Source organism: Coenobita brevimanus, chromosome 14 (assembly GCF_032717465.1).
Source record: "Coenobita brevimanus isolate Jiangsu-jjx chromosome 14, ASM3271746v2, whole genome shotgun sequence".
Classification (NCBI taxonomy): Eukaryota; Metazoa; Arthropoda; class Malacostraca; order Decapoda; family Coenobitidae; genus Coenobita; species Coenobita brevimanus.
The window spans coordinates 4,406,499-4,431,177 of record NC_136967.1 but is presented as its reverse complement, the minus strand read 5'-3'; the positions used below and the strand labels follow the sequence as shown (position 1 = coordinate 4,431,177).

Sequence of the window (24,679 nt, the reverse complement as noted above, 5' to 3'; positions counted from 1 at the left end):
AGATTACATATGACCTTTGGAACTGTAAAGTACGTTACCCTCCTGCCAACGAAGAAGAATAAGACGGTGTTAAATGCCGTGGAGTGGATAAGACCGCGGGAGTTACGTCAAAGATTGAGTTAAATATCAGGCGATACCGGTACTTTACTTTTAGCTTCCTGTAATCTGAACGATGGTTTTTTACTGCCAGCGCCACTGTTACAAGAAACAGGTAAGATCACCGCAGAGTAGCCTACTGGTATGCAGTCCTTATGCACTTCTATAACATTGCATATTCGCACACCATGTCAAAAGATAAGCGGGCTTGCTACGATAGGAACATGTGAAGTACTGGTAGGTTAAGATATGTTTAGTGTAATAAGCATTAGAGAAGCTTTTGTGACCCAATTTGATGACAAGGACAATTTTTAACTAGGAAGCCATGGTTAATTTTCGGAATTACACCCAACTAATGATGAACTGACATTGAAATTAATATGCTCATTACTGAATTTAAGCAGTTCTAAGCACTTTCTCGTATATAACCATTCATTGCAAATGCTTTTCTTCGTACTTAAGAAAAGGAGATTGGGAGGGTGAGTCTCTAACTTCTATCTTGGTCTCTCATTGCATCTGACAACCTAATTTAATTTAGTCTGGACGTAGAGTCGATAACGGACAAGGAATGTTATTTAGTTTAGTCTGGACGTAGATTCGATAATGGATGGAGCCACAAACCGAACAACCCCCTCTACCGCTCTGTATCTACTTAGGAATAAAAAAGTGCATTTGCTAGTACTAAAAAAGTGCATTTGCGACATGCATATAGAAGAAAAATTTATACAAATTGCATAAACTAAATGACGACACAATAATTTCATTCTCTGTTAGTTGAGTGTAATTCCAAAATAATACTGCCATGTCTAGCATGTCCAAGGATAGTGTTGTGATTGCTACCATAACTGTATCAAAATGCAGTACTTATGATTTGTTTGTAGGATCTTATGGAATTGCAATTAAAATTAGTATACCAGTAACTATTTTTATAGCTATCAATCAACCAGACCTTGTTTTCCCATCAGTAGCATAGGGGCTTGGAATTTGGCTATTAAGTCTCAACGTTTAAGGCAAGGGTGATCGGCCTCACTCGCTCCTGAATGGCAGCATATGTGCTGTAAGCATTTAAGCCCTACCCTACCCCTCGGAAGTAAACCTTCATGTTTGCAGGCCCCATCCAGGTGGAGTGCTTTAACTTATTTGAGGTATCAGTCTGGTCATACAGTTACCATCAAATGTAGTAAATGGTTTCCTTTATTTCAGTGATGCGTGGTAACCATATAACCAAATTATGGGATGAAGTGGAGCCCACTATTTTGCTCCTGTTATGTGATTGGAGAAACAATAGCAGCATCCACCCAGGAGCCAGACCTCCCCAGTTTTCCCTGCATTTTGCTGTGACAAGGCACAGTCAGCTGTGAGGGAGTGTCAGTTCACTGCTTGGGATGGTCCTCCAGGGGTGGTTTGCAGTTAATAGGTCTGCTCAGCCACATGGGCGGGGGTTGATCAACAACAACAAACCATTTGGGTGTCAGTGTAGTCACCTTGTTTCACTACATTGAGTTAGTGGATAGTGTAAATCCCCACCTACTATACAGCTAGATACAGTACTACCTGGTATACCTTCCATCAGGGCATTTTTTTCTGTGAAGTCCTGCTCCTTGCTGCAGTACAACAAGTCTATGGTTTCCCACTCTGATGTGGGTGAGGGGACAGGGCTTAAGAGACAAGTTGCCTGATGCTGGTTTTATTGTAACAATAATTGTAAAACCATTCCTTGCAGCAAGTGAGTTTTGAAACTTTCCGTTTATGAACTACATTTCTCTACCGTATATGAGTACCGGTATATTCAAAATTTTATTTTTGAAAATTACTGTTTTAGTTCTAAGCTGTCAGGTGTTCCTAATTAATGGTAAAGCTTACATCATTACAATTATATACTGGTCATACATTTCCCTCATTATTTCTTTTCAGTATACAACAAGAGTGGTGTCTTGTAAGCTTGCAAAATTAGAGGTTTTGGTGGATGGCAAGAAGAAGAAACATGACTGTTATGAGACCATATTTGAAGATACAGTCCTCTTTCCTGAAGGAGGTGGCCAGGTGAGAGCATTTTTATATTAACCCCTATATGCTGGGGGTTTTCCGATGTTGCACGCTCCTCCCTACAGGGGATTTCCATGATTTTGGAAAAAATAACCTTACTTCAAACCCTAATATCTGCCAAACTAAACAGCTAGGGAAAAAATTAAAGATACATATGACTCACCAACTCTTCCCCTTTCAAATCTCCAGGTGGTCATGTCATTGAGTAAGGATAAGTTAAAATTCAAAGGGTAGCGGGAAGACGCATGTGGCTATACACGTCAACCGGCGTTGCTCCTCGTCCAAAATTGTGATGGCTATACACATCAACTGGCACATAGGGGCTAAAATACTTTAGCTATTACAGATAGTAATGCCTGAACATGATAATCAGTGGCACCATAAAATATATTTTTCTTTTTCTACCACCAGCTAGTAGATGGAGGCGAACATCTTTTGCAGTGAAATAGAAAGTGCTGTAAACAAGCAGTAGTTTGAACAGTATGTTTTTTCCCAAAATAGTATTTTTTTCCCTGCATTTAGATCAGATTTTTTGACCTGGTCATTAGATGCTGTAGCAGAAATTGGATAATATGTTTCGCCCCATTTTTCCTTTGAAAGTCTGGATAAGGGAGTGAAGCATGGAAGCTATTTTATTATTTGTAGTGTCAACAAGTGGGTTGGTGGAGGGTTAGTTCCCTTCCTCATAAATAACTAACTCAAAGTCAGACGGCCATCCCTTACGCGATTATGGCATCTGGCTGTAGATAGATAGAATCTCCTATTACCTGATTGGTGGTGTAGGGGTTCAAAGGGTAAGTTACCTTAGTCTAGTTCATTTAAGACCAGAAGACCAACATACTTCCCTTGATAGCGTGACGTGATTTAAAAATTCAGTCACCTTTGTGGGGATCAGACCCATTGATATTGGTAGAGCCATCATGCTGATGTTCTCGCCGATTTCACCCAGCCAGATGACCGGGGTACAGTGGATGGAGTGAACGTGTTGCGAGTGCTGAGACGGGGAAGTGAGGCGGTACATTACTTGGAAGGGCCAGTGAAGGAGAGGGCCACTGTTACACAATACCTGGACTGGACGCGCCGCCATGACCATATGCAGCAACACTCTGCTCAGCACCTCATCACAGGTCACTAATCAATTTCCTGTGCTCTGACTTTGCATAGTTATTGCAGATTTTAGATTTTATTTTATGCATGCCCTTGCCCTTCCTACACAGTTGTTTCTCCATGTTATGTTCTTTCATATTCTTGATAGTTATTCCTTGTAATTCACCCTTTTTTATCCTCTCCACTGAAATCCACAATGATTAAACAGATGTGCCTGTTAAAGTTGCATTGGTACCTGCTGAGCTAATATGTCATTTTCTCAAAATTTACAGTACTGTGTCAATTGAATGGTAAAAGCTACAGTGTTTAGAAAGACATCCCAAATGTATAATGAGGACAGACTGGTTTACTTAAACTGTTTTCTCTCTACAATATTATAGTGCAGTAAAGTGTCTGTGGTGAACTGATGTATTTACATAGTTCCCAGTGTAGACAATGCTTACATTTATGGTACTTGTCTAATACTTTGCAGCTGTTACTGAGACATTATTTGGGTATGCCACCACATCATGGTACCTAGCAGAGATGGTTTCTCATATTGAACTAAACACTGAAAAAGTAACTCAAGAAGAAATGTTAAAAATTGAAGAGACAGTAAACCATCATATCCGTGAAGCACTTCCTGTGTCCATTGTGGAATATGAGGCTTCAGACCCAGAGCTGAAAGAGGTCAGTAGATATGTTAGCCTTAAGTTTATTTGAAATTACTGTTATTCTTGATATTGTATTTTTCATTGCACTGAAGTTTTAAACTAAATGCTTCATACAGTACCGGTATATGCTGTAGCTACATTAAGGGTACTACTGATTTTACACACAACCAAAAGTATGTGTAGAACATTATTGAGCATAATTATTGGTAATTGTACTTTTGAATGACTGAAAATACAGGGAGCATATACCCTCCAGTTGATATAGTCTGTGTTATGCTGGCCAGTTATGTTATTAAATTATTTTCCTGATTGAATTGTTATAAACTACCATAATAGACTGTTTACTAATGAAGAGTTATTCACAATTCTACACCAAATTGCCTTCTACTTTTTACTGTACAGTACTGTGCTTGTACCAGTACAGTATTTTTTTCTCTGTCCAGTTTCACCTCTTTCTTGAACCAGACTGATGGACTACCCTGTAGTTAACTATTTACAAGTAATCTAATCCATTATCTTTCATGGGAATGGGCCTTCTATATCTTCCACTTTTAAGAATACTGCACATTTGATGCACAGTACTGCTTCTGACTTAGCAAATTGCATAAAATAAATTAAAGCCCAGCATACCGTGAAATACCAGTACAGTGTAACATCTTTGAAAGATTTTGAAGTCATGCTAAAACTTTTCTAATCAAAACCTCGTTGCAGATGTGCCTGTTTGAAATATTTCTCAACTGTACTGTCTTTCATCATCATCATCATCATCATCAGTTAAAATTCGGGCTTTTTCTACATCAGTTAGTGGCTTGGGACCCATCTCCAATGATTCACTAAGGCAGAGGAGGGTGTGGAAACGAGAGCTTTGAAATTAACAAGGGCCCGGCAGGACAAGAAAATCTGACGTGCTTTTCCATCAAAAGTCAGGGAGGCACTGAGCTCATAAACTCACAGCATGTGGTGTTAAGCCTGTAAAGTTGCTAGAAGCCACCAGAAAAATAATCCACCGACTACAGGAATTTTCCTACAATATTTCTTGGACCCTACCAACTATATGGTGCGAAATAGAGGGTCCAGACTTCCATTGCACTGACTGTACTATGCTGGGTGGTAACCATATAACCAGATTATGGCGCCTGGTGGTTTAGTGGGCTATTAAGGTGCTCCAGCTGGATTGAGCCTGTTCAGGTTTATATCCAAGGAGTGGTTGGGGTTTATTGGTCTTGTAATGCCACTCATGGATAAATGAGGCTGGTTACTCTCATCTTGAATGTCAGGACCAACCTGCCTAGCCCTGGGCTTCTTTGCTTCTCATGGGGCAACACTGGGCTAGATGTTGATAATTATGATGATGATATTATCTTTATGCCAGTTTCTCATAAACATGTCCATAGCATAAAGAGAGCATTCTGAAGAATATTCAGAATACATTTTAACAAATAACCATGTGTTGTGGAGTAAGATTGTGTTGTAATAAATATCCCATCAGATGTTTAGTAAAATTTTTGAATCTGAACTTTTAAAATTAATGCCCACTGTTATCCTTGGAAATTAAAAGAAAGCAGCCTGTTTTTTCTTGAATTAATGCCCTCTGTTACCTGTGGAAGTTAAAAGAAAGCGGCCTGTTTTTTCTTGATAAATAGAATTGATATGTTACTACAGATCCGGACACGTGGCCTTCCTGATGATGTGTGTGGGCCTGTGCGTGTGGTGAGCATTGAAGGGGTGGATACTAACCTCTGCTGTGGCACTCATGTATCCAGCCTGGCTCACCTCCAGGCCATCAAACTCTTACACACTGAGCGGGGCAAGGCCAAGAAAACGCTTCTGTTCTTTGTGGCTGGTGATAGGCTTCTCAGGTAGCTGTACTGCTGTAGCTCTACTGAATTTAATAGATTTTAGCTGGTACTTTCTGTATGATATGTATAGTTTTATGACATGCATTTTAATTTTTTTTTTTTTGTATCTGGTGATTAAAATACATTGGGCAATCAGTATCCTTTGCCATTATAATACAACATAATACAGTGAGTCTTCGAAATACGAAAGGGATAGGGACAAAAAAAACTTTCGTAATCCGAAATTTTGTATATCGGAATGATTTTCCCCATTGAAATATACATATAACGGGGGGGATGCATTCCAGGATCCCATTGGACCCCCCTCTTAAACTTTACCCCTCCTATTTAGAAGTATGCAATACACGTATACAGTACTATACTATTGTACAGACATTAAAAAATAAAACATGCAAATTACTGTAGTATTAGTACACTGTACAGTTCAATATAGACCTGTGCTGCAGCTGGAGATTCGTGTCGTTGATATGGTGCTAAGTCACATTGTGGGACCCTAATAATTTCCAATTTTCTCTCCAGAGTCAGAGTACAGTGTTGTTGTTCTTGGCAGCTGGTTCCCCAGATGCTGAAGATGATGCAAGCTGCTTGGGAGGCATGGCGAAAGTACAAAAACAGGAAGAACAGTGAAAAACTGCATAATGTACAGCGAAGCTGAGAGGAGACGACGGACGTGACTCGACTGGGAAGTGCGCGAAAATGTGTTTACCAGAGAGGGGTTAGTTCGTTTTCTCGCCGCAAGCAAGCATGGCGCTGTGCAGCGCACCCATTTTCAATTTTTCGGATTTCGTCTCGTATCACTTCGTACCGTCAAGGCAGATACTTTCGTATTGTGGAATTTGTCCTACATTCATCGCTTTTGTACTATCGGAAATTCATACTTCGAGTTTTCGTATTTCAAGGACTCACTGTATAGGCAAATGATTTTAACCTTAATTCTTATGTACAGAGCTTGTCAGTGAACTTTTACAACAGCTCAAACTGCCTCCATAACACAGATTACCGTCATAACACTTATACTTTCCACAGGTACTTTGGGTCGTGTGTCGAGCGTGAGCGACGATTCAACACCCTTTTGCATTCCAACCCTGCCGACCACATTCGTTTGGTTGAGAAGAATCAAAACAGTCTCAAAAGTATGTTACTGTACTTGCTTTTGTGGATCACATAGTCTATATTTCCAGGATTAAGGTGTGCATGTTTTCTGCATTTGTAGTGTGGCTGATGTGTTGCATTATAGTGTAAGTTTACTGTGTTGTAGATAATAGTAAGCTTGTGAGTGTTATTATTGCAAAGGTATATGTGATTTTAAACAAGTTTTTATTTCCAATCTGGACTCTACTACACCCAGTATCTACATGAGTAAAGAGGCTATGAGGATGATGATGAAAACTAAAGAAATTTATTGTACATTCCACCAACAGTTGTTACTTAAGCTAATATATACTTTATAAAGTATGAATCATCATTAGATTTGGAACAGTGAAGTGACATAGATGTAGAAAATATTTAATTGTTGCCGCCATCCCATATTTCAGGTGCTCAGAAATCCCTGAGAGATGCCCTGAAAGATCTAGCTACTTTTGAGGCATATAAATTTCTTTCTCAAGATCCCAAGCCAAATCTATTCTTCCACCACAGGTAATTTCAACATCCAGCATTAATTGCATCTCAGTCATGATATTCATGAAGTGGGTGCTTTCCATGGACTGCAGTCACTTTTTTTTTTTTTTTTTTTTTTTTTTTTTTTTCCCCCCCAGTGTTCTTGCAGTATGTGTCTTATGTGTGTTTTCATCAAAGAAGACTTTTTATATTGCTTAGTGGTAAAATATTCAAGTTGTCTCTTGCATGCATGCATATTTTACTCAAAATAACCTGTACAGTTAGTGGCCAGTACATTTGTTGTCCATGTGTTGAGCCATTGTACAGTGGGCTTGCACAGTATGCGTGATCACAGTGCTTGAATCGCATAGTACACAAGTGACCAGAAATCATAACCATAAAGCTTTGAATGCGCGAGTTAGCCCACAATACGTGAGGCAGAGGCAAAGAGTGGCCCAAAACCACTATTTTCCCGGACTGTGCAACCCCCCTTCCTGCATGACACACCCATCGTGACTTAGAGGCTCATGGGAAGGTGCTTAAGAGGAGTGTACAGTAAGATCTCGCCAATAACGACTTCGACAGTGACGTTTTCGGCAGTAATGGTAAGTTAGAATAGATACCCAGTTTATATAATATCGTTTGGATTCAATTGAATAATGGTTATTTCGTGAATGCCAAGTTGTTATACTGCAAATACGTCCATAACAAGACGAGGAACAAAATAGACAAACAAGACGAGATGAAGGAAATTGCTGAAAATGTGAGCAATAGCGATGAGGAGATGGAGGATCCTCTCCTCACCACCTCCCCTGACTTGCTCACTGCCATCCCCCCCACCTCCACTGCCCCACCTGACTCACCAGCCACTTCCCCCTCCACCTCCACAGCCCCACCTGACTCACCTGCTTCACCTGGCATACTCGCAACCCACACCGTAATGACAGTTGCTGCCTTCTGGAAGAAATATAACATTCGACAGGTCATAAATTTCTTCGTCAAAGCCTGGAATAATACAACATTGGCAACCGTTAATCATGCGTGGTGCGGCTGGGACGGCGGGGGCACTCTAAGTATGTGTGTTACCACCCCTCGGAACCCCCTGCTATTTAAGTCCATCAGGCCTGTCATCTACTGTTTTTAAGGTGACTGACAATATTTTTGTCATTTTAGCTGTATCTGTAGTGTATGTCTTAAAAATTTTCCCTTTATTGTATCTCTGCGGTTAAGGAATTATCAAGGTTTGATGGGGTCCTGCCCATATGTTATCTTTCTCATAAGATTATGTATTCACAGTACGCAAAATCACAGTGCGTGAGATCATGGACCATCCATCCACTCGCGCACTGTGCGAGCCCACTGTACTTGTAATCCAAGTTTGTCAACAGAGGGTTGTATTTTGTGTGTATTATTATTCTCAGTATTCATTATATTATTTTAGTGTTCTGCTACTAAATAATGGTTGAATATTTAGTAATGCTTTAATAGTACAGTATATTTATCCTGATATTACTTCTTTTTAATGATTCAGTTTAACAGGCAGGGTGTTGCTTGTTCTACTATCTGGAGTTATCATGCTTACTGGACCCAACCTCACCCCATCCTTAGGTTAGAAAAGGAATTTAGATGATGATGATTTTTATTTGTTACAAAAATGTATTGTTGTTTAGTTATTTTCTTCTTATTTACCAGCAGAGTTTTGGGCGAGAGTAGAAGCATGTATGGACAAGTTTGAGAGGAGCGAGAGAGTGCTGTTGATTGGAGACATGAATGGCAAAGTCGGGAATGTACGAGTGGATGGAGTGGTTGGTCAGTGGGGTGTGCCAGCGGAAGTAGATGGGAATGGTAGTGCTTTGGTGGACATCTGTGCTGGTAAGGGGTTGGCAATAGCCAACACCTACTTTCGTCATAAGATGATCCACCGGTATACATGGAGAGTAATGAGGAGGATGGATGGTGAACTTGTTGAACGAAAGGCAATGATAGACTACGTGTGTGGATGAGCGAATGAGAAGACAGAGTGTTGGATGCAAGGGTGTGGAGAGGGTGGGGGAATGGAGTCTCGGACCATCACTTAGTGATGGCCAAGGTAGAGAAACTGCAAAGAAAGTGGTTGAGGAGGCGAAGGGGAAGACAGGAGGAAGCAGCTCCTGTGAGAAGAGTGGAGAAATTGCAAGATAGTGAGAAAGAGGACAGAGTATAAGAGCATAGTGGAAGAAAGATTGGGAAGGTATGAGCTAGAGCAGATGGAAGGGGTGGAAGAACGTATGTAAGATATTCACGGAAGAGATAAGCGCAGCGTGTGAGGCGGTTTGTGGAGTGAGGAGGAGATGCAAGGGTGTGCAAGGGACAGCATGGTGGAATGATGAGGTGAAGCAGAGCTGTGGAACAAAAGAAGAAGGCATATGGTGAATGGTTGGCGAGTAGAGGTAGGGGAGAAGATGAGAGAGAAGAGAGGTATATGTGAGCAGGAGAAGGGACGTTAAGAGACTGGTGAAGGAGAGTAAGAAGAAAGTGGATGAAGAGTTTGGGAGGAATCTGAGTGTGAAATGGAGGGAGAGTAAGAAATTGTTTTGGAAGGAGGTAAAGAAAGTAAGGCAGTGTGAAAGGGGAAATAGTAGGGGAGTGAAAGATAGGAATAACAGATTGTTGGTGGAGAAGAGAGAAATTGAGGAGATGGAAGGAGCACTTTGAGGATTTGTTGAATGTAGAGAGTGAGAGCAGTGTGAGTATAAGTGGTTGGGGAATGGCTGGGAGAAGAAGAGATGAGAGGAGGGAGGAAGAGATCAGTAGGTCGGAAGTAGTGGAAGCGATGAAGAAGATTAAGCTGGGAAAGGCCCCAGGAATTGATGGAGTGTGTGGTGAAATGCTTAGGTATGGGGGTGAGATTGTTGTGGAGTGGATATGGAAGTTGTGTAGATTGGCTTGGGAAGAGGGAAGGGTTCCAGAGGACTGGAAATCAGGTATAATTGTTCCTCTGTACAAAGGAAAAGGGAGAGAGAAGTATGTGGTAACCATAGGGGTATTTGCCTTCTTAGTGTGACTGGTAAAATATATGGTAGAATACTCATTGATAGGGTTAGGCATATGACAGAGGAGCTAGTTGGAGAAGAACAAGGGGGATTTAGGAAGGGAAAAGGGTGTGTAGATCAGATATTTGTTCTAAGATGTTTAGTGGAGAAGTATCTAGAGAAGGGAAGGAAAGTGTACGCTGCCTTCATGGACTTGGAGAAAGCTTATGACAGAATAGATAGGAAAGGTATGTGGAAGGTATTAAGAATATATGGAGTGGAGGGGAAATTGTTGAGTGCTGTGAAGAGTATGTACGAGGGAGCTAGGGCTACGGTGCGAGTGGATGGTGAGTTGAGTGAGTTCTTTGATCTCAATGTGGGACTGAAACAGGGGTGTGTAATGTCTCCATGGCTGTTTAATATATATATGGATGGGGTCGTAAAGGAGGTACAAGGTAGGGCAGTGGATGTGGGGGTGGCCCTAATGAATGAGGGTGAGATTTGGAAGCTTCCGGTGTTGCTGTTTGCTGATGATACAGTATTGTTGAGTGAAGATGAATGGGAGTTGCAAGGTTTGGTGAATGAATTTGGGACAGTGTGTAGGAGGAGGAAGCTGAAAGTTAATGTAAACAAAAGTAAAGTTATGGTGTTTGAGAGGAATGAAGTCACAGAGTGTGCAGTGAGGTTGGATGGTGAGGATATGGAGAATGTGAGTGCATTCAAGTACTTGGGTAGTGTGATGAGTAAGGATGGAACTTTGGGGGATGAAGTACGTGAAAGGGTACAGCAGGGAAGGAAGGTTGTTGGCACACTGAAAGCAGTGATGAGAAATAGGGAGGTGAGTATGGAAGTTAAGAAGTCACTGCATGATGGTATTGTGATCCCTACCCTGACGTATGGAAGCGAGGCGTGGACCTGGGGGGGGGGGAACAAGTCAAGAGTGAGAGCAGTGGAAATGAGTTACTTGAGAGGAGCATGTGGAGTGACATGGAGGGACAGGTTGACGAATGAAGAAGTGAAGGAACGTTGTGGGGTAGATGTGGATGTGGTTGAAAAGATTAGGAGAAATACACTGAGGTGGTTTGGACATGTGGAGAGGATGGAGAATGAAAGACTGACTAAGAGGGTGTATGTAGGTGAGGTGGAGGGAGGGAGAGGGAGGGGTAGACCGAGGGTGAGGTGGAGGGATGGAGTTGAGAGGTATATGAGGGAGGGGGGGGTGAGTTGGGGGGAGGGGAGTCAAATGGTGGGTGACAGAGTGACTTGGAGGCGTTTTGTCTGCGGCCACCCTTTGCGGGATTAGGGCGTCGGGCTATAGATAGATAGATAGATAGATTTTATTATACTTACACTTTTTCTGCATTTCTGTTTCCATCGGTCAGTATATATAAGATATAAGCATACAGAATTGCCTCTAGCTGTAGCTGCTGTATCAGTTGATATACTAAATAACATTTGGTTAATTGTCCACTTTGTTTACCTAAACAGGAGAGATGGAGACTTGGATTATCTTGGGGTTATTATCAACGAAATTAATGATGAGGTGAGGTTAACACTGTAATTGTAAAATATGGAATTATATGTGGTAGGTGGTGGTGACCATCATCCACTCACTTGATGTTAGTGCTGCCTACTTCTTCTTTAGCCTTTATCATTCTTTTTCTGTGCCTGCCCTCCTCTCTTCCTGCTTCTCCCATCTTTCATGTCACTTCTTATTGCCTTTTTTTTCCTTTACAGGTGGCTTTACATTAAGTGACAAGCCAAATGGTTTCCTGTAAGCCAAGAAACCATTTACAGTGCTGGGTGGTAACCATATAATCAAACCAGAACCATATAACCAAACCATACATGCTCCCTACGTGTCAACAAGTGGGTTGGTGGAGGGTTAGTGCCCCTCCCCGTAAAATAAATACCTCAAAGTCAAATGGCCACCCCTTATGGGATTATGGCTTCTGGCAGTAGATAGATAGATAGATAGATTTTGGTTAAGGGCAAAGACACTTTCTTCTGCATGATGAAGTAATGCAATATTGCAATATTGCTTTTTATTTTCTGTTGGTTATGTTACATTAGGGTAGTTTACATGATGAAGTAATGTAATTATGTAGTGAAGAATTACATTTTAATATCCATGGGGTATGTTACATAAGGGTCATTTATGTGTTAAGCAGATTAAACTAAATCTGTTGTAAACCTAGCAGTATAGATCGAATTACTCAGCCAAGTGTATCATCATGGTGGCATGCCAATATATCCTCATATATATTTCAAAGGAAAGTTTTCTTCAGTATTACTGTATTAATATTCATCTGCATGCATAATTCACTGAGAAAAAAAAAAAAAAAAAAGCTATTGCCAGACGCCTCAATCCCGTTTGGGGTGGCCACAAACAAATCGCCTCCAAGTCGCCCTGTCCCCCGCCATTTCACTGCCCTGCTCCCAACTCACACCCCCCTCTCTCATATACCTCTCCACCCCATCCCTCCATCTCAACCTCAGCCTCCCCTCCCTCTTCCCCCTCCACCTCACTCACATACACTCTCTTCGTCAGTCTTTCACCCTCCATCCTCTCCACATGGCCAAACCACCTCAGTGTGTTCCTCATAACGCTTCCTATCACATCCACATCCACACCACAACGCTCCTTTATATCCTCATTCGTCAGCCTGTCTCTCCACGTGACTCCACAGGCTCCTCTTAAATAACTCATTTCCACTGCTCTCACTCTTGACTTGTGTCCTTCCAACAGTGTCCAAGCTTCACTTCCGTACGTTAGAGTTGGTATCACAATACTGTCATGTAGTAACTTTTTCACTTCCATGCTCACTTCCCTGTTTCTTATCACTGCTTTCAAGGAACCAGCAACCTTTCTTCCCTGCTGTACCCTTTCAAGCACTTCACCCTCCAAACCTCCATCCTTACTCATCACACTACCCAAATACTTAAACGTACTCACATTTTCCAATTCCTCACCATCCAACCTCGCTGTATATTCACTAACTTCACCTCTCTCAAAGACCATCACTTTACTCTTCCCTACATTCACCTTTAGGTTCCGTTTCTTACACACTCTCTCAAACTCATCCACCAAGCCTTGCAGCTCCCCTTCGTCTTCACTCAACAACACAGTATCATCTGCAAACAACAGTACAGGGAGTTTCCAAACACTATCCTCTCTCACCAGGGCAGCTGAATGTCAGATATATTGCTCTGCAAAGGAAAGTCCCCATATTTGGTGGTTGTGTGAAAGTACAGATTGACGGTGGGATTGTTTGAGAAGAATATCAACCTGAATCCATTAGCAACCCGAGGGTATGAAGCAAGCGGTAGATTTTTTTTTTTTTTTTTTTTTTTTCCAATATTGTGCAGCAGTAGCATATTTGGAATTTAGGATATGCCGTCAGTAAAATTAATCTTATCAGAGTAACTTGTTTTCTGTATTATTGTGTAATAAATGAATAACAACAATGTGAGTTCAGATCATGTTGGACTCACAGTGGTCAGGTTTAGTTGAAACAAATCACAGCATGGTACAGTGCTCATGGGAAAGTTAGAATCATAATCAGCTAGGACTGAAGAATGCCACATATAAATATCCATTGGTTGTGCTAGGTTAAGTGTGTTAGGTTATGAATATCTTTTTCTCAAAATTTTCTCTGTACAGTGCTTGATTATAATTTTAATATAATTTTGTAAAGAATTGGTGACCATGAGGTGATGGTCTTTATTGGTTTCTTATGTCTTTCATTGGATGAACATGAGTATCTTTTTCTTAATACTGTACAGCATCTCAGTTTCTGTTATATTTATTTTATTCCAACATCTGTGTGCATTGCCTTACGTTTGTTTGTTTTCATTCATTTGTTTATTTAGGCACCAGTATACATGTACTTGTTTGTACAGTATTAGCCTTTATCGCCTAACAGTGGCTTTCCATGCTGCTCAGACTTTAGCAGTCTCTCTGTTCAGTCCTTTATCCCTAAGGTCACATTGTATTACCTCATTCCAAGTCTCTTTTGGTCTGCCTCATACAACACTACCCTAAGCATTCATACCTCACACCCACTGCATCGAATTGCCATCCTCCATCCTCTCCACATGCCCAAACCGTAGTCTACCCCTTCTCATTACAACACACACATTCAAGTCCCGTTCTTTTTGTGAACTCCACATTCACAATCCAACCCCCTCCAGGCTTGGCCTTCAAGGATGCCCTACACATCCATATTATCATACAGCATTCATCTCTTACATTTGAGCCTACAGATATCCACCTCCCTCAGTACTCAAGTCTCACAACCAGACAGCATTACACTTCTAAAACATACTGCATATGAGGACTCAGAGCTCTGTCAGTGTCAGGATGGGCAACAACTCCCTGAAGTTTTCCCAACCACTCTTAACCCTTGTTATCAAGCTGCATCCCTACTTCTAGCTCATATTGTGTCCCCCAGATAACAAAACTCCTCCACTCAGCCAAGTGCCATTCCAGCAAAATTATTCCTTTCCCACCTCTCTCTTTCTGTATGCTCTCCTTTATGTACTGCACACACAAAATCAGGATTGCTTTCCAGCCCACCTCTAATACCACACATCTTATATGCACCCACTTATCGCAAACACTGCACAAAATAGAGTTATTTCCCATACCGTTTTGGCAAGCTGCACATGACCACACGCCCTCTGCTTTAACAGTACCTCCACCTGCCCTAAATTCACATGACCACACTTCCTGTGCTTTAACAGGAATGCCACCTGCCCTAGGTATCATCATTTTTGTTTTACAGTTCCTTTTAAGTGTTGACTTTTGGGGGGGGGGGGGATCATAAATCTTACACCTCTTGTTTGGAGATGAACTTAAAATTTTTCTTGTAGGGGACTTTCACATTGCATCTCATAGTCCTCACTCTCCATGGGAGCCATTTGGGAAAAATTTGTCATCAGACATCATTAATAATTCTTGGATTTTTGTATTAACCACTCATACATAGCAATGCACAATATTTTTCTTGGTTCATATTTGGGCAGAGACCGTACTGAAAGAAATCTGACATTTACTGGATGTGGATTGAATGGGTTGACATTCAGTAGACTGGAGTAGATGAGATAAGAGAAATTTCTTAATGCAAAGAAGTGATGGCTGACAATGATGGTGATAATGGTGTTGAAAATGATTTCTTAGATTGTTTTGTTTTCCCATATTGAAAAATGGATGTGTTCCTATATAAACAGACTAGTTGGCTGTATAGTAATAAGAGATTAGATAATGAATTAATGAATCTCTCGTATGTATATTATGTATCAATGATGCGATGAGAAGGGATACATTGAGACGGTTTGTGCATGTGGCGAGAATAGAGGATGGCAGCTGGGTGTGAAGGGTGAGAGGTATAAACATTTAGGATAGAGTTGCGAAAGGCAAACTGAAAAGACTTGGAATGAGATCATACAATGTGACCTCAGGGATAAGACACTGAATAAAGAGGTTGCTAGAGATTGAGCTGTGTAGAGAGCTGCCATTAGGCGACCAAGGTAGATGCATGCAAGCTTATGGACCCTTTATAAGCAAAGCGAGACAAAACGATAAAGTTGGCTGCTTCTTATTGGAAGGTGCTGCTACCAAAGTATTATGCTAGTAAGTGATGGTCAGTATCACCATAATTATCTTTTTAAAAACAGCATTTGATTTGACCTGTCAAATATAGTCTCTCTGATGTTAAATGAACAACACACCAGGCTGATACCAGAGTGTGGTATTCTCTGCAGAGTGTGGTGAAGGTGCTGACAGCTGGGGAGGATAAAGGACCTGGCTCCTTGCTCATTCATGGCCCACCTCCTCTTGTGGCTCAGCTGGCTCCTAGGCAAGTCACTTACAGAGTTAATTTTTTCCTTTTATTTAATGCAGTTCGTAGTTTTTATTATTGCTGATAAATAACATTAGCATTGTATTGTTCAGGTTATCCATAATTTTTCTTCTCATCCACTCATTTGATGTAGTGCTACTTGCAGGTATGAGTGACAAACCAAATGGTTTCCTGTCTATCAGAAAAGTATTTATCTTTAGGTGGGTGTCCACAGAGCCATAAACTTCCCACAATTGGTTGATGTGAGGAAGACATGCAGCAGTAGATGTCCATACATCCATCTGTCATCCAATTCTACGTTGCCCCATGAGAAGCGTAGAAGCCCGGGGCTAGGCAATTTGGTCCTGACGTTTAAGATGAGAGTGACCAGCCTCACTCATCCCTGAATGGCATTACGTGAGCAATAACCCCATCCACCTCTTGGATATAAACCTTCACCGGTTCAATCCGCTTGGAGTGTCTTAACCCCTTCTTTACCGACCCCTCCCCCCAATGTAAACATTACGTTGACCCCCTATACCGACCTGATAGCTCCCCCTCCCATAGTGTGAGGGGTAGTGTATATTTTTTGCCACGTCGAAACTATTCACTTTTTTTTTATTTGTTTGTATACTGATGATCACATAAACCCAGCATGATGTTGGTAATAAAAAAAAATATTATAAAATAAATCATAATGGTATATAAGTTTACATATCTTATGCTAAAGTACTTTTACCCAGGTAACTACTGTACGAACTGGCTTGAAAAAAATGTCCTGCACAGATGGATGGCTTATTTATTTACCTTGTAAGCTGAGCATGAAGTGTGTGGACACACGTGATGGTGATGGCGTCCTTGACCCACTTGTTGCCGAGAGTGCAGCGTCACTAAGCTCGCTACTAATTTCCTCCTCCTCCTCACTCACATCAACTTCGCTATCATTTTCAGGATCACAGTCATCTACTGACACATCAGACACTGCTGCATCATCATCTGATACATCTAAATAAGTATCCTCATGAGAAATAAACTCGTCACTATCGGAATCTGCCAGAGACGCCATGAGAGAAAAATATCCTGTACACCCTCTCTCGTGGTCAAGTGCGTGGTAACTGACTCTCTCAGGCAGGCCAAGGGGTGTAAATTTTGCCGTATGTCAGCAGAAAATATAGTACAATATCTGTAGTAGAAATTATAAATAAAATAATGATTGGTCTAAAAGAGGTTACATCACAGATGAGTGAGCAAGCCATTGGTGCCACCTCAACTCAGTCATGCCGTATCTTATGATGTCAGAATTCGTCAGAACTTCGTCACAGTCTTTGTCGTCAAAACACAAAGCTGTTGCTAACACGAGGTCCTCAGAAACAGCCTTACCAAGGTACCCTGAGGCCCATAAGCTGCCATTCATTAGAGGGTGTACCAGCGTACAACGGTAGCGGTTCTGGTGTCTCATGGGTGTTTACTGACGATGTACGGGGGTACATCAAAACACATTTTCGGTAAAGAAGGGGTTAATTACCCACTAAACCACCAGGCACCATAATTTGGTTATATGGTTACCACCCAGCGTAGTAAATGGTTTCCTGGTGTACAGGAAACCATTAGGCTTGTCACACTGTGTAGAGTCACCCATAGGCAGAAGGAAGAGGAAAGAATGAAGGAAAGAAAGACAAAAGAGGGAGTGTAAAGTCAGTAGATATTTGTTTTGCAATTTAATGGCGAACAAGCTGGACTGGGGGTTCCTGATATTGGTGACCACACCACTCTTAATGTTTTCATCATCATCATCATCATCTGAACCTCCTTGCCCACCCTGAGGCAAGGTGAAGAGTAGCAACGTCCAGACAGCCTAAGTTTGCCCAGTTCAGTGGGCCACACTTCCTTTCACTCATCATTCAAGCCCACGGAATCTTGGCTCCATCAGATAGGCCCTCCCAAAATTCACCACATTCTGTAGCTTCACATATACCGGTATATTAAAAATGGTGAAAAATACTGATTTATTCATCGTACATGGAATAAGTAAGAGAAATGCTTTCAGTATTTGGAGTGGATGCCACACTGTTAATGATAAAATGACTGTATTTGTAATAGCATATGAGCATGGTTTTCTAGTTAATACCATAATTTCCCTTCCCATCAGGTTTGGGAAAGCAAAGTTCAGCCCTTTAGGGATGGGATGTTTCCCGTCACCTAACAGAATATAACTGTCTGGCAGTAAGTAAAAGAACAAGAGTACTGACAAAGGATTGAGCTAACTGGATGAATTTTGTGTGGAGGAGTGTTTGACTGGGGTTCGGCACTCCTTTTTAACTTGACAGTCATTGGATTGACTTTATTGGATAGGTGATTATGAAGTTGTGTTTGGAAAAGTGTTCATGTCAGGTGTGGAGCCAGGATTCTAGGGGCTTGAATGGGAAGTGAATGTATGTGTGGCCCATTTCACTGGGCATGTTGTTGATCAGTACTCCCACAGTAGTGAAACTGGAAAGCATTAACATGATGATACCAGTAATATGAACTTGGACAATTGAAGAATGTTTGAAAGAAATTTGAGATTTAAAGTAAATTTTGCATAGTGATTGATGGCATTATGTTGACATGGTAATAAATCTTTGATAACTTTCTGTTTGGGCTGTCTGGACATTGGTACTCCTCACCCTGCCCTAGGGTGGGAAAGGAGGTCTGGATGATGATGCTGATGTTACATATTTCACTGACTTCACAGTTACTGAAAAATGGTTAGTGAATGGGAGTGTGGCTCATTCATTTGGGGAAGCTTTGGTTAGTATCTCATTCTTTCAATTTTTTCAGCTCTGTAGACCTTGCCACACCCCAGCAAGAGGTGTGAAAGGTCTGGATGATGATGATGATGATACAAAGTGCACAAAGACTTTATGAACACCCTGTATCTAGACCATAATCTGTTTTCATATAAGGCCTGTCCAGAAGACAAACTTTTCAAAAAACATATTTATTGCTTTACTTACAGTTTAATCACACCTGTCTCCTTCAAAATACTCCCCTCCACTGTTCTTGCAATGTTCCAAATGTTTTTTCCAGCTCTGGAATGTGTCCTGGAACAGGTTTTCGTGGATAATGTGCAGTTCTTGTAGTGAATTTTCTTTTATATCTTTTATCATCTGAAATCAGCAACCTTTCGGTGTGGATTCAACTTTGGGGGGAAAAAAAAAAAAAACAGAAAAAAAGATAGTCCACAGGGGCCAGACCTGGAGAGTAGAGCAGCTGAAGTGACAACAGTTGTCTCATGCTGTACCAGAAAGTGAAGGATAAGGAGTGACATCTGAGCAGGTGCATTGTCATGGTGCAGCATCCAGGTTTTGTTTATCTACACCTCAGGCCTCTTCCATCATACTGCCTCCCTCAAATGCTTCAAGATGTCCAAGTAAAACTCTTTATTGACTGTCTGACCATATGGAACAAACTCATGATGAGTGTCGCCCTCCCAATAAAAAAATACGATCAACATCACCGTCACATTTTAGCAACTCTGACATCCCTTTTTTGGTCATGGTGACAATGTTTCAACCCACTGTGATTACTGCCTTTTTGTTTTAACATCGTAGCCTTACACCCATGTTTCATCACCTGCTATGACATTTTTCTGAAAGTTTTCATCATCATTCAAATTGTCAAACAGTTCCTGACTGGCAGTGACAAGATTCCGTGACAAGATTCTCTTGTTTGCTTATCTGTCAGCAGACATGGCACAAATTATGCGGCAACACAATGCATCTTCAGTTTTTTGGTTAACATCATGTGGCATGAACTTTTACAGATGCCTACTTCTTCAGATACTTCATGGACAGTCAGGCAGTGATATTTATGGGTCACAGCATGCACTTTCTCAGTGTGATTGATCGTCATCTGTTGACATGGAAGGCCATCCAGATTTGGGATCGTTTTCAGTGGATGTTCTTCCCGATTTGAACTGCTGGAACCATTTGTGACATTGCATGCAGTTCAAACAGTCCTCCCCATAAGCCTATTGCAACATTTGAAAAGTCTCTAAAAGTCTTTCCCAGTTTGAAGCAGCATTTAATGCAAACGCGTTGCTCTTCAAGATTCTTCATTGTTCAACTCCCAGCAAATTGCCAAGTGCACAAAACTAACGTCCACTCAAGCACATGTACCTCGATGGCTAAGTGACGTAGTGTGATGCGGTTAGTGTGTACTTCAAAGTCGCTACTACACAATGCTCTCTTTGAGAGTATGTTATGCCAGCTAGTTTGTGAGCCATGTAGAAGTTGTTTCTTTTTGGACAGACCTTGTATATACATTAATACTGTATTGCACAGTACTAATATATATTAAACCCTGGATTCAAAGCCTAATTGTACTATTTTGTATGCAGGGTATGTGAGATCCTAGAAGGTCGTGGTGGTGGCAAGACTCGCTTCACAGGCAAAGTGACCAGGTTAGGGAAGCGAGGAGAGGCGGAGAAGTATGTTAGAAGTTTCTTGGAAAACAGAGAAGCAGAGGGATGAATGTAAGGGAGCCTGTGATGTTATAATAAAAATGTTACTCAGTTGAACTTATCTCATGCCCTCATGTAGCTCCAACTTTTTAATTATACTGTAGTATTTAGTGTATTCTACATAGCATTTTCAAAAAGTCTACTGTTTTTGTCATTCTTTCTCCATGTATCTGTCTATAGCCAGTTGCCATGATCCCATAATGGGTGGCTGTTTGACTTCGAGTTAGTTGTTTTACGGGGAGGAGCACTAACCCTCTGCCAACTCACTTGTTGACACATAGGGAACACATATGTGTTGATTATATGGTTACCACCCAGCATTGTAAATGGTTTCCTGGCTTACAGGAAATGGTAGGCATGTCACTCAGTGTAAAGCCACCTGAATAGGAAAGGAGATTAATAAAAAGTGACAGGAAAGATGTAGAAATAAGAAGAGCGGAGGGCAGATGCAGAAAAAGTGATAAAGGTGAAATAGAATATATCTTAGCAACTGTACTTTGTACAAACTTAACCATTTCTCTGGTACTGTAGCAGATTCTGAAGAATAGGTAAATGGATAGACCATAAATCCATTTTGTCATTTTAATACTTAAATTATGGCTCAGTGTTGTTTTTCATTTGTTTACTTGTTGTATATTGTTGTCACATTATTATTTTGACAATTGTTGGTAATTCTAAATCTGTAGTGCACTGTACATGTTAGGACTGTTACTGTAAAATCTTAAAATAGAAACTTTTGTAAAGTGTTGCACATTATAGGAGTGGTGTAACAACTAGTCACAAGTTACCCCTCTTAGGGATTTGGGGTCCAGGGCTAGGCTGTGGTAGTAAAAAAACATACTGTATGAGCAGCAGATGGATCTGTACTCATGCAGGATGGTTAGGAAATGAATAGGAGTAAAGTGTAGATGGAAAGAATATCAAGAAGACATGATAAATGGGAATGAGAGTAAAATGATGGTAAATATGACTGAATTTGGTAGTGCACAAAGAAGGAATGTGGTGCCTGCAAGTGTGAAAGTGGCAGATATGATGCATGTTGTGAAGAGGTTGAGTAATGGCACGCCAGCAGACATTGATGAAGCCCAGTATATGCAGAAATGATAGTGATGTGGAGAGAGTGAGATGAAAATTAGTGAAAAATAGACCAGAAAGACTGGATAAGTGAAGTTGTACTCAGTGGATACGAAGAAGTTTGTGATTGCCTTAATGCAAAAACAAATGTGACAAGTGAGTGCAAACACTGCTGTAGGTTAAAATAGTTGAATGTTATGGGAAAGGTATGTAGCAGGTTAATAATAGAGAAGGCAAGCGAGGGCTATCAGACTGTCTGGTCATTGATGAACAAATTGACTTTAGGAGTGGCAGGGGATGTGTCTGTTAATTGTATAAAGAAGATAGTGCAGAAATCATGTAAAAAGGAAGTAGCTAAGGTATGTATGGTGGCATTTATGGATCTAGAAAAAATGAATGCATATCACCAGTTTTTAGCATGCTGCATAATCTCAGTCTTCACAGTGTTTATCATCACATCAAACACCTTCAGACCCATGTCTGTGATTACCATACTTAAGTTGATTTCTCTTCCCTTTCTAGATATTCAGTGTCACAAAATCCAGCCAGACTGTCATTTTGTTCTTCTTTCCAGTAGTGGTTGTTTGGTTACCATACTCATTCCTGCATCATTTATAGTCTTCATTATTGTAGCTAGTTATATATTCCTGATTTTTTTTTCAACACTGGTATTGGTCTTGTTATTGCCTATTCTTATAGTTACGTCATATGAAGTTTTCGGTTTCACAACCACCCTGGAGCAAATAGCCAATTTATCAATTATCATGTCTGTCAGTTTCTTCACATTGCTGCACTTGGTGAAAGGATGTAGGCCCTACACTGGTACTGGGGTTATTCCTGCCCCAGTCAACCTCTGCATGCAGAAGTCATTTATAATGTTCCCACAATGTGCTCCTGATTATTGCACTTTCGATGCCCACGTTACTTAAATTATTCTTAAAACTCACCACATATCAGCTACTGTATTTCATTGTTACTTCTGAACATTTGCATAGCTGTCTTGAACACTGCACCCCCAGTATCCACCCTTTCCTGTATGTTTGTAAGATCATCCTTTGCTACCTTATTGGGTTATGTGTACAGTACTTCAGTTATGCTTTCCTTTTACTAACCAGGTAAATATGCTGCTACTCTTCTTCCAGGTTGGTAAAATCCTGGAGTGGTAAATTGATTCACTAGGATGCGATAGTATGACCAGATGGTGTGCGGCGGTGACAGTGTCACAGGTTAGTAAGATGTGTTCTGGTGTATTTGGTATCAGCTGACAGCATGGTAATGTTGTTGGCTTTGAAAAATAGGACTGTTGGTAAGTATGAATAGTGTGATGGGGTTAAAATATGATGCAAGTGATTTGGAGGTAAGGTCATTGTGTAGGTATGCTATTGTAAGAGGTAAAGAGGTGTGCATTGAGAACATGAAATGAACTTGGTTGGTGGCTTCCTTCAGTATAAGATGCTGGTAAATGGAGATTGACATACTGCCGAATGCATTAAAGTAGGTCATTGCAGTTATGTACACTGAAAGAGAGGTAAATGTACAAAGGAAATGGAGTGTAGAGTAGCTCTGTGAAGAACAGTGGTTGGTGCTATGAAGGCTTTTAAGTGAAATCAAGGTGTGAGATTATTGCATTAGGGTGTGTTAGTTCCCATGTTAAATGAGTGTGAGAGATTGGTATGGTGAGAGTGTTATAAGTCAGGAACTACTGAAGGATGTGTGTGTGGAATGCTGAGGATTGATAGGATATTTGAAGTAAATAAGTCTTGATTAAAGTGCAGGAAATTTTGCTGTTAACTGCTAGCTGCTAATGAGCTGTGGAGAGGATGGATGATGAAAGAAGAGGTTGTGAAAGAGGTAATATGTGAGATTGAAGGTAGGGGAAAGCTTGGTAGTTCAAGATGGTTGAAAATATGATGAGACAGGTCTGTATTTGCGAGTGTAGCTGAAGTTGGAAGAAGGCATGTTGGGAGAGTGGATGGTTATGGTAAATAAATGTATGAGAAAGAGAGAGATGGAAGTTGAGGTTAGGGAATTAACAAGTCAGATTTGGTTGGATGAGATTTTGAAAGGAGAAATACATGACAAGGTTATAGAACCTCTCTTGTACTTTATAGAGATATGGAAATTGAGGAGGCTAGAGGACCGACAGGGGATTAAGTTGGCTGGATGAGATTATAGAAGGAAAAGCACATGACAGTGACACGTGTTCATCTCTAAAATATGGAATGGCTGTCTGACAGGTGTGCATGAAGAATCTGTAAAGAAAAATACAAAAACAATACAGTAAAACCTCGATATAATGGACTTCAGTAGACCAGAATTCGCTTTTATCGGAACCGAGGAGCTACCAGAACAAATTCTTATATAAAAAAAAAAAAGTCCAATAAAGCTAGAAGCAGTCCGGACTGCCTGACCACTTCTGCTATGTTCACCACAGTAAGATAAATGCAGTAAAAGACATGTTTATCAGTGTACAGTACATTATTATTACAGGTATATACATTATCCATCCCTTCATCCATCCATCATCCAATCCTACATTGCCCCATGAGGAGCGTAGGAGCCCGGGGCTAGGCAAGTTGGTCCTGATATTTAAGATGAGAGTGATCAGCCTCACTCATCCCTGAGTGGCATTACGTGAGCAGTACACCCCAACCACCCCTTGGATATAAACCTTCGGCTCAATCCAATTGGAGTGCCGTAATTACCCACTAAACCACCAGGCGCCATAATTTGGTTATAAGGTTATCACCCTACTTAGTAAATGGTTTCCTGGTGCACAGGAAACCATTTGGTTTGTCACTCAGTGTAGAGGCACCCACAGGCAGGAGGAAGAGGAAAGAATGAAGGAAAGACAGACAGAAGAGGGAGTGTAAAGTCACCCGTAAGC

General features: G+C 40.9%; 1 protein-coding gene across 1 annotated transcript; it reads left to right on the top strand.

The window, feature by feature from the left end:
• Positions 1-80: 80 nt before the first annotated feature.
• LOC145418738 (alanyl-tRNA editing protein Aarsd1) lies at positions 81-20,733 on the top strand. The gene is made up of 10 exons (XM_080287075.1): positions 81-211; positions 2,011-2,139; positions 3,092-3,269; positions 3,722-3,918; positions 5,565-5,761; positions 6,788-6,894; positions 7,297-7,399; positions 11,860-11,914; positions 16,138-16,232; positions 20,596-20,733. The coding sequence occupies exons 1-10, from the start codon at positions 173-175 to the stop codon at positions 20,726-20,728; spliced, it is 1,233 nt and encodes a 410-aa protein (XP_080143201.1). The 5' UTR covers positions 81-172; the 3' UTR covers positions 20,729-20,733.
• Positions 20,734-24,679: the final 3,946 nt, after the last annotated feature.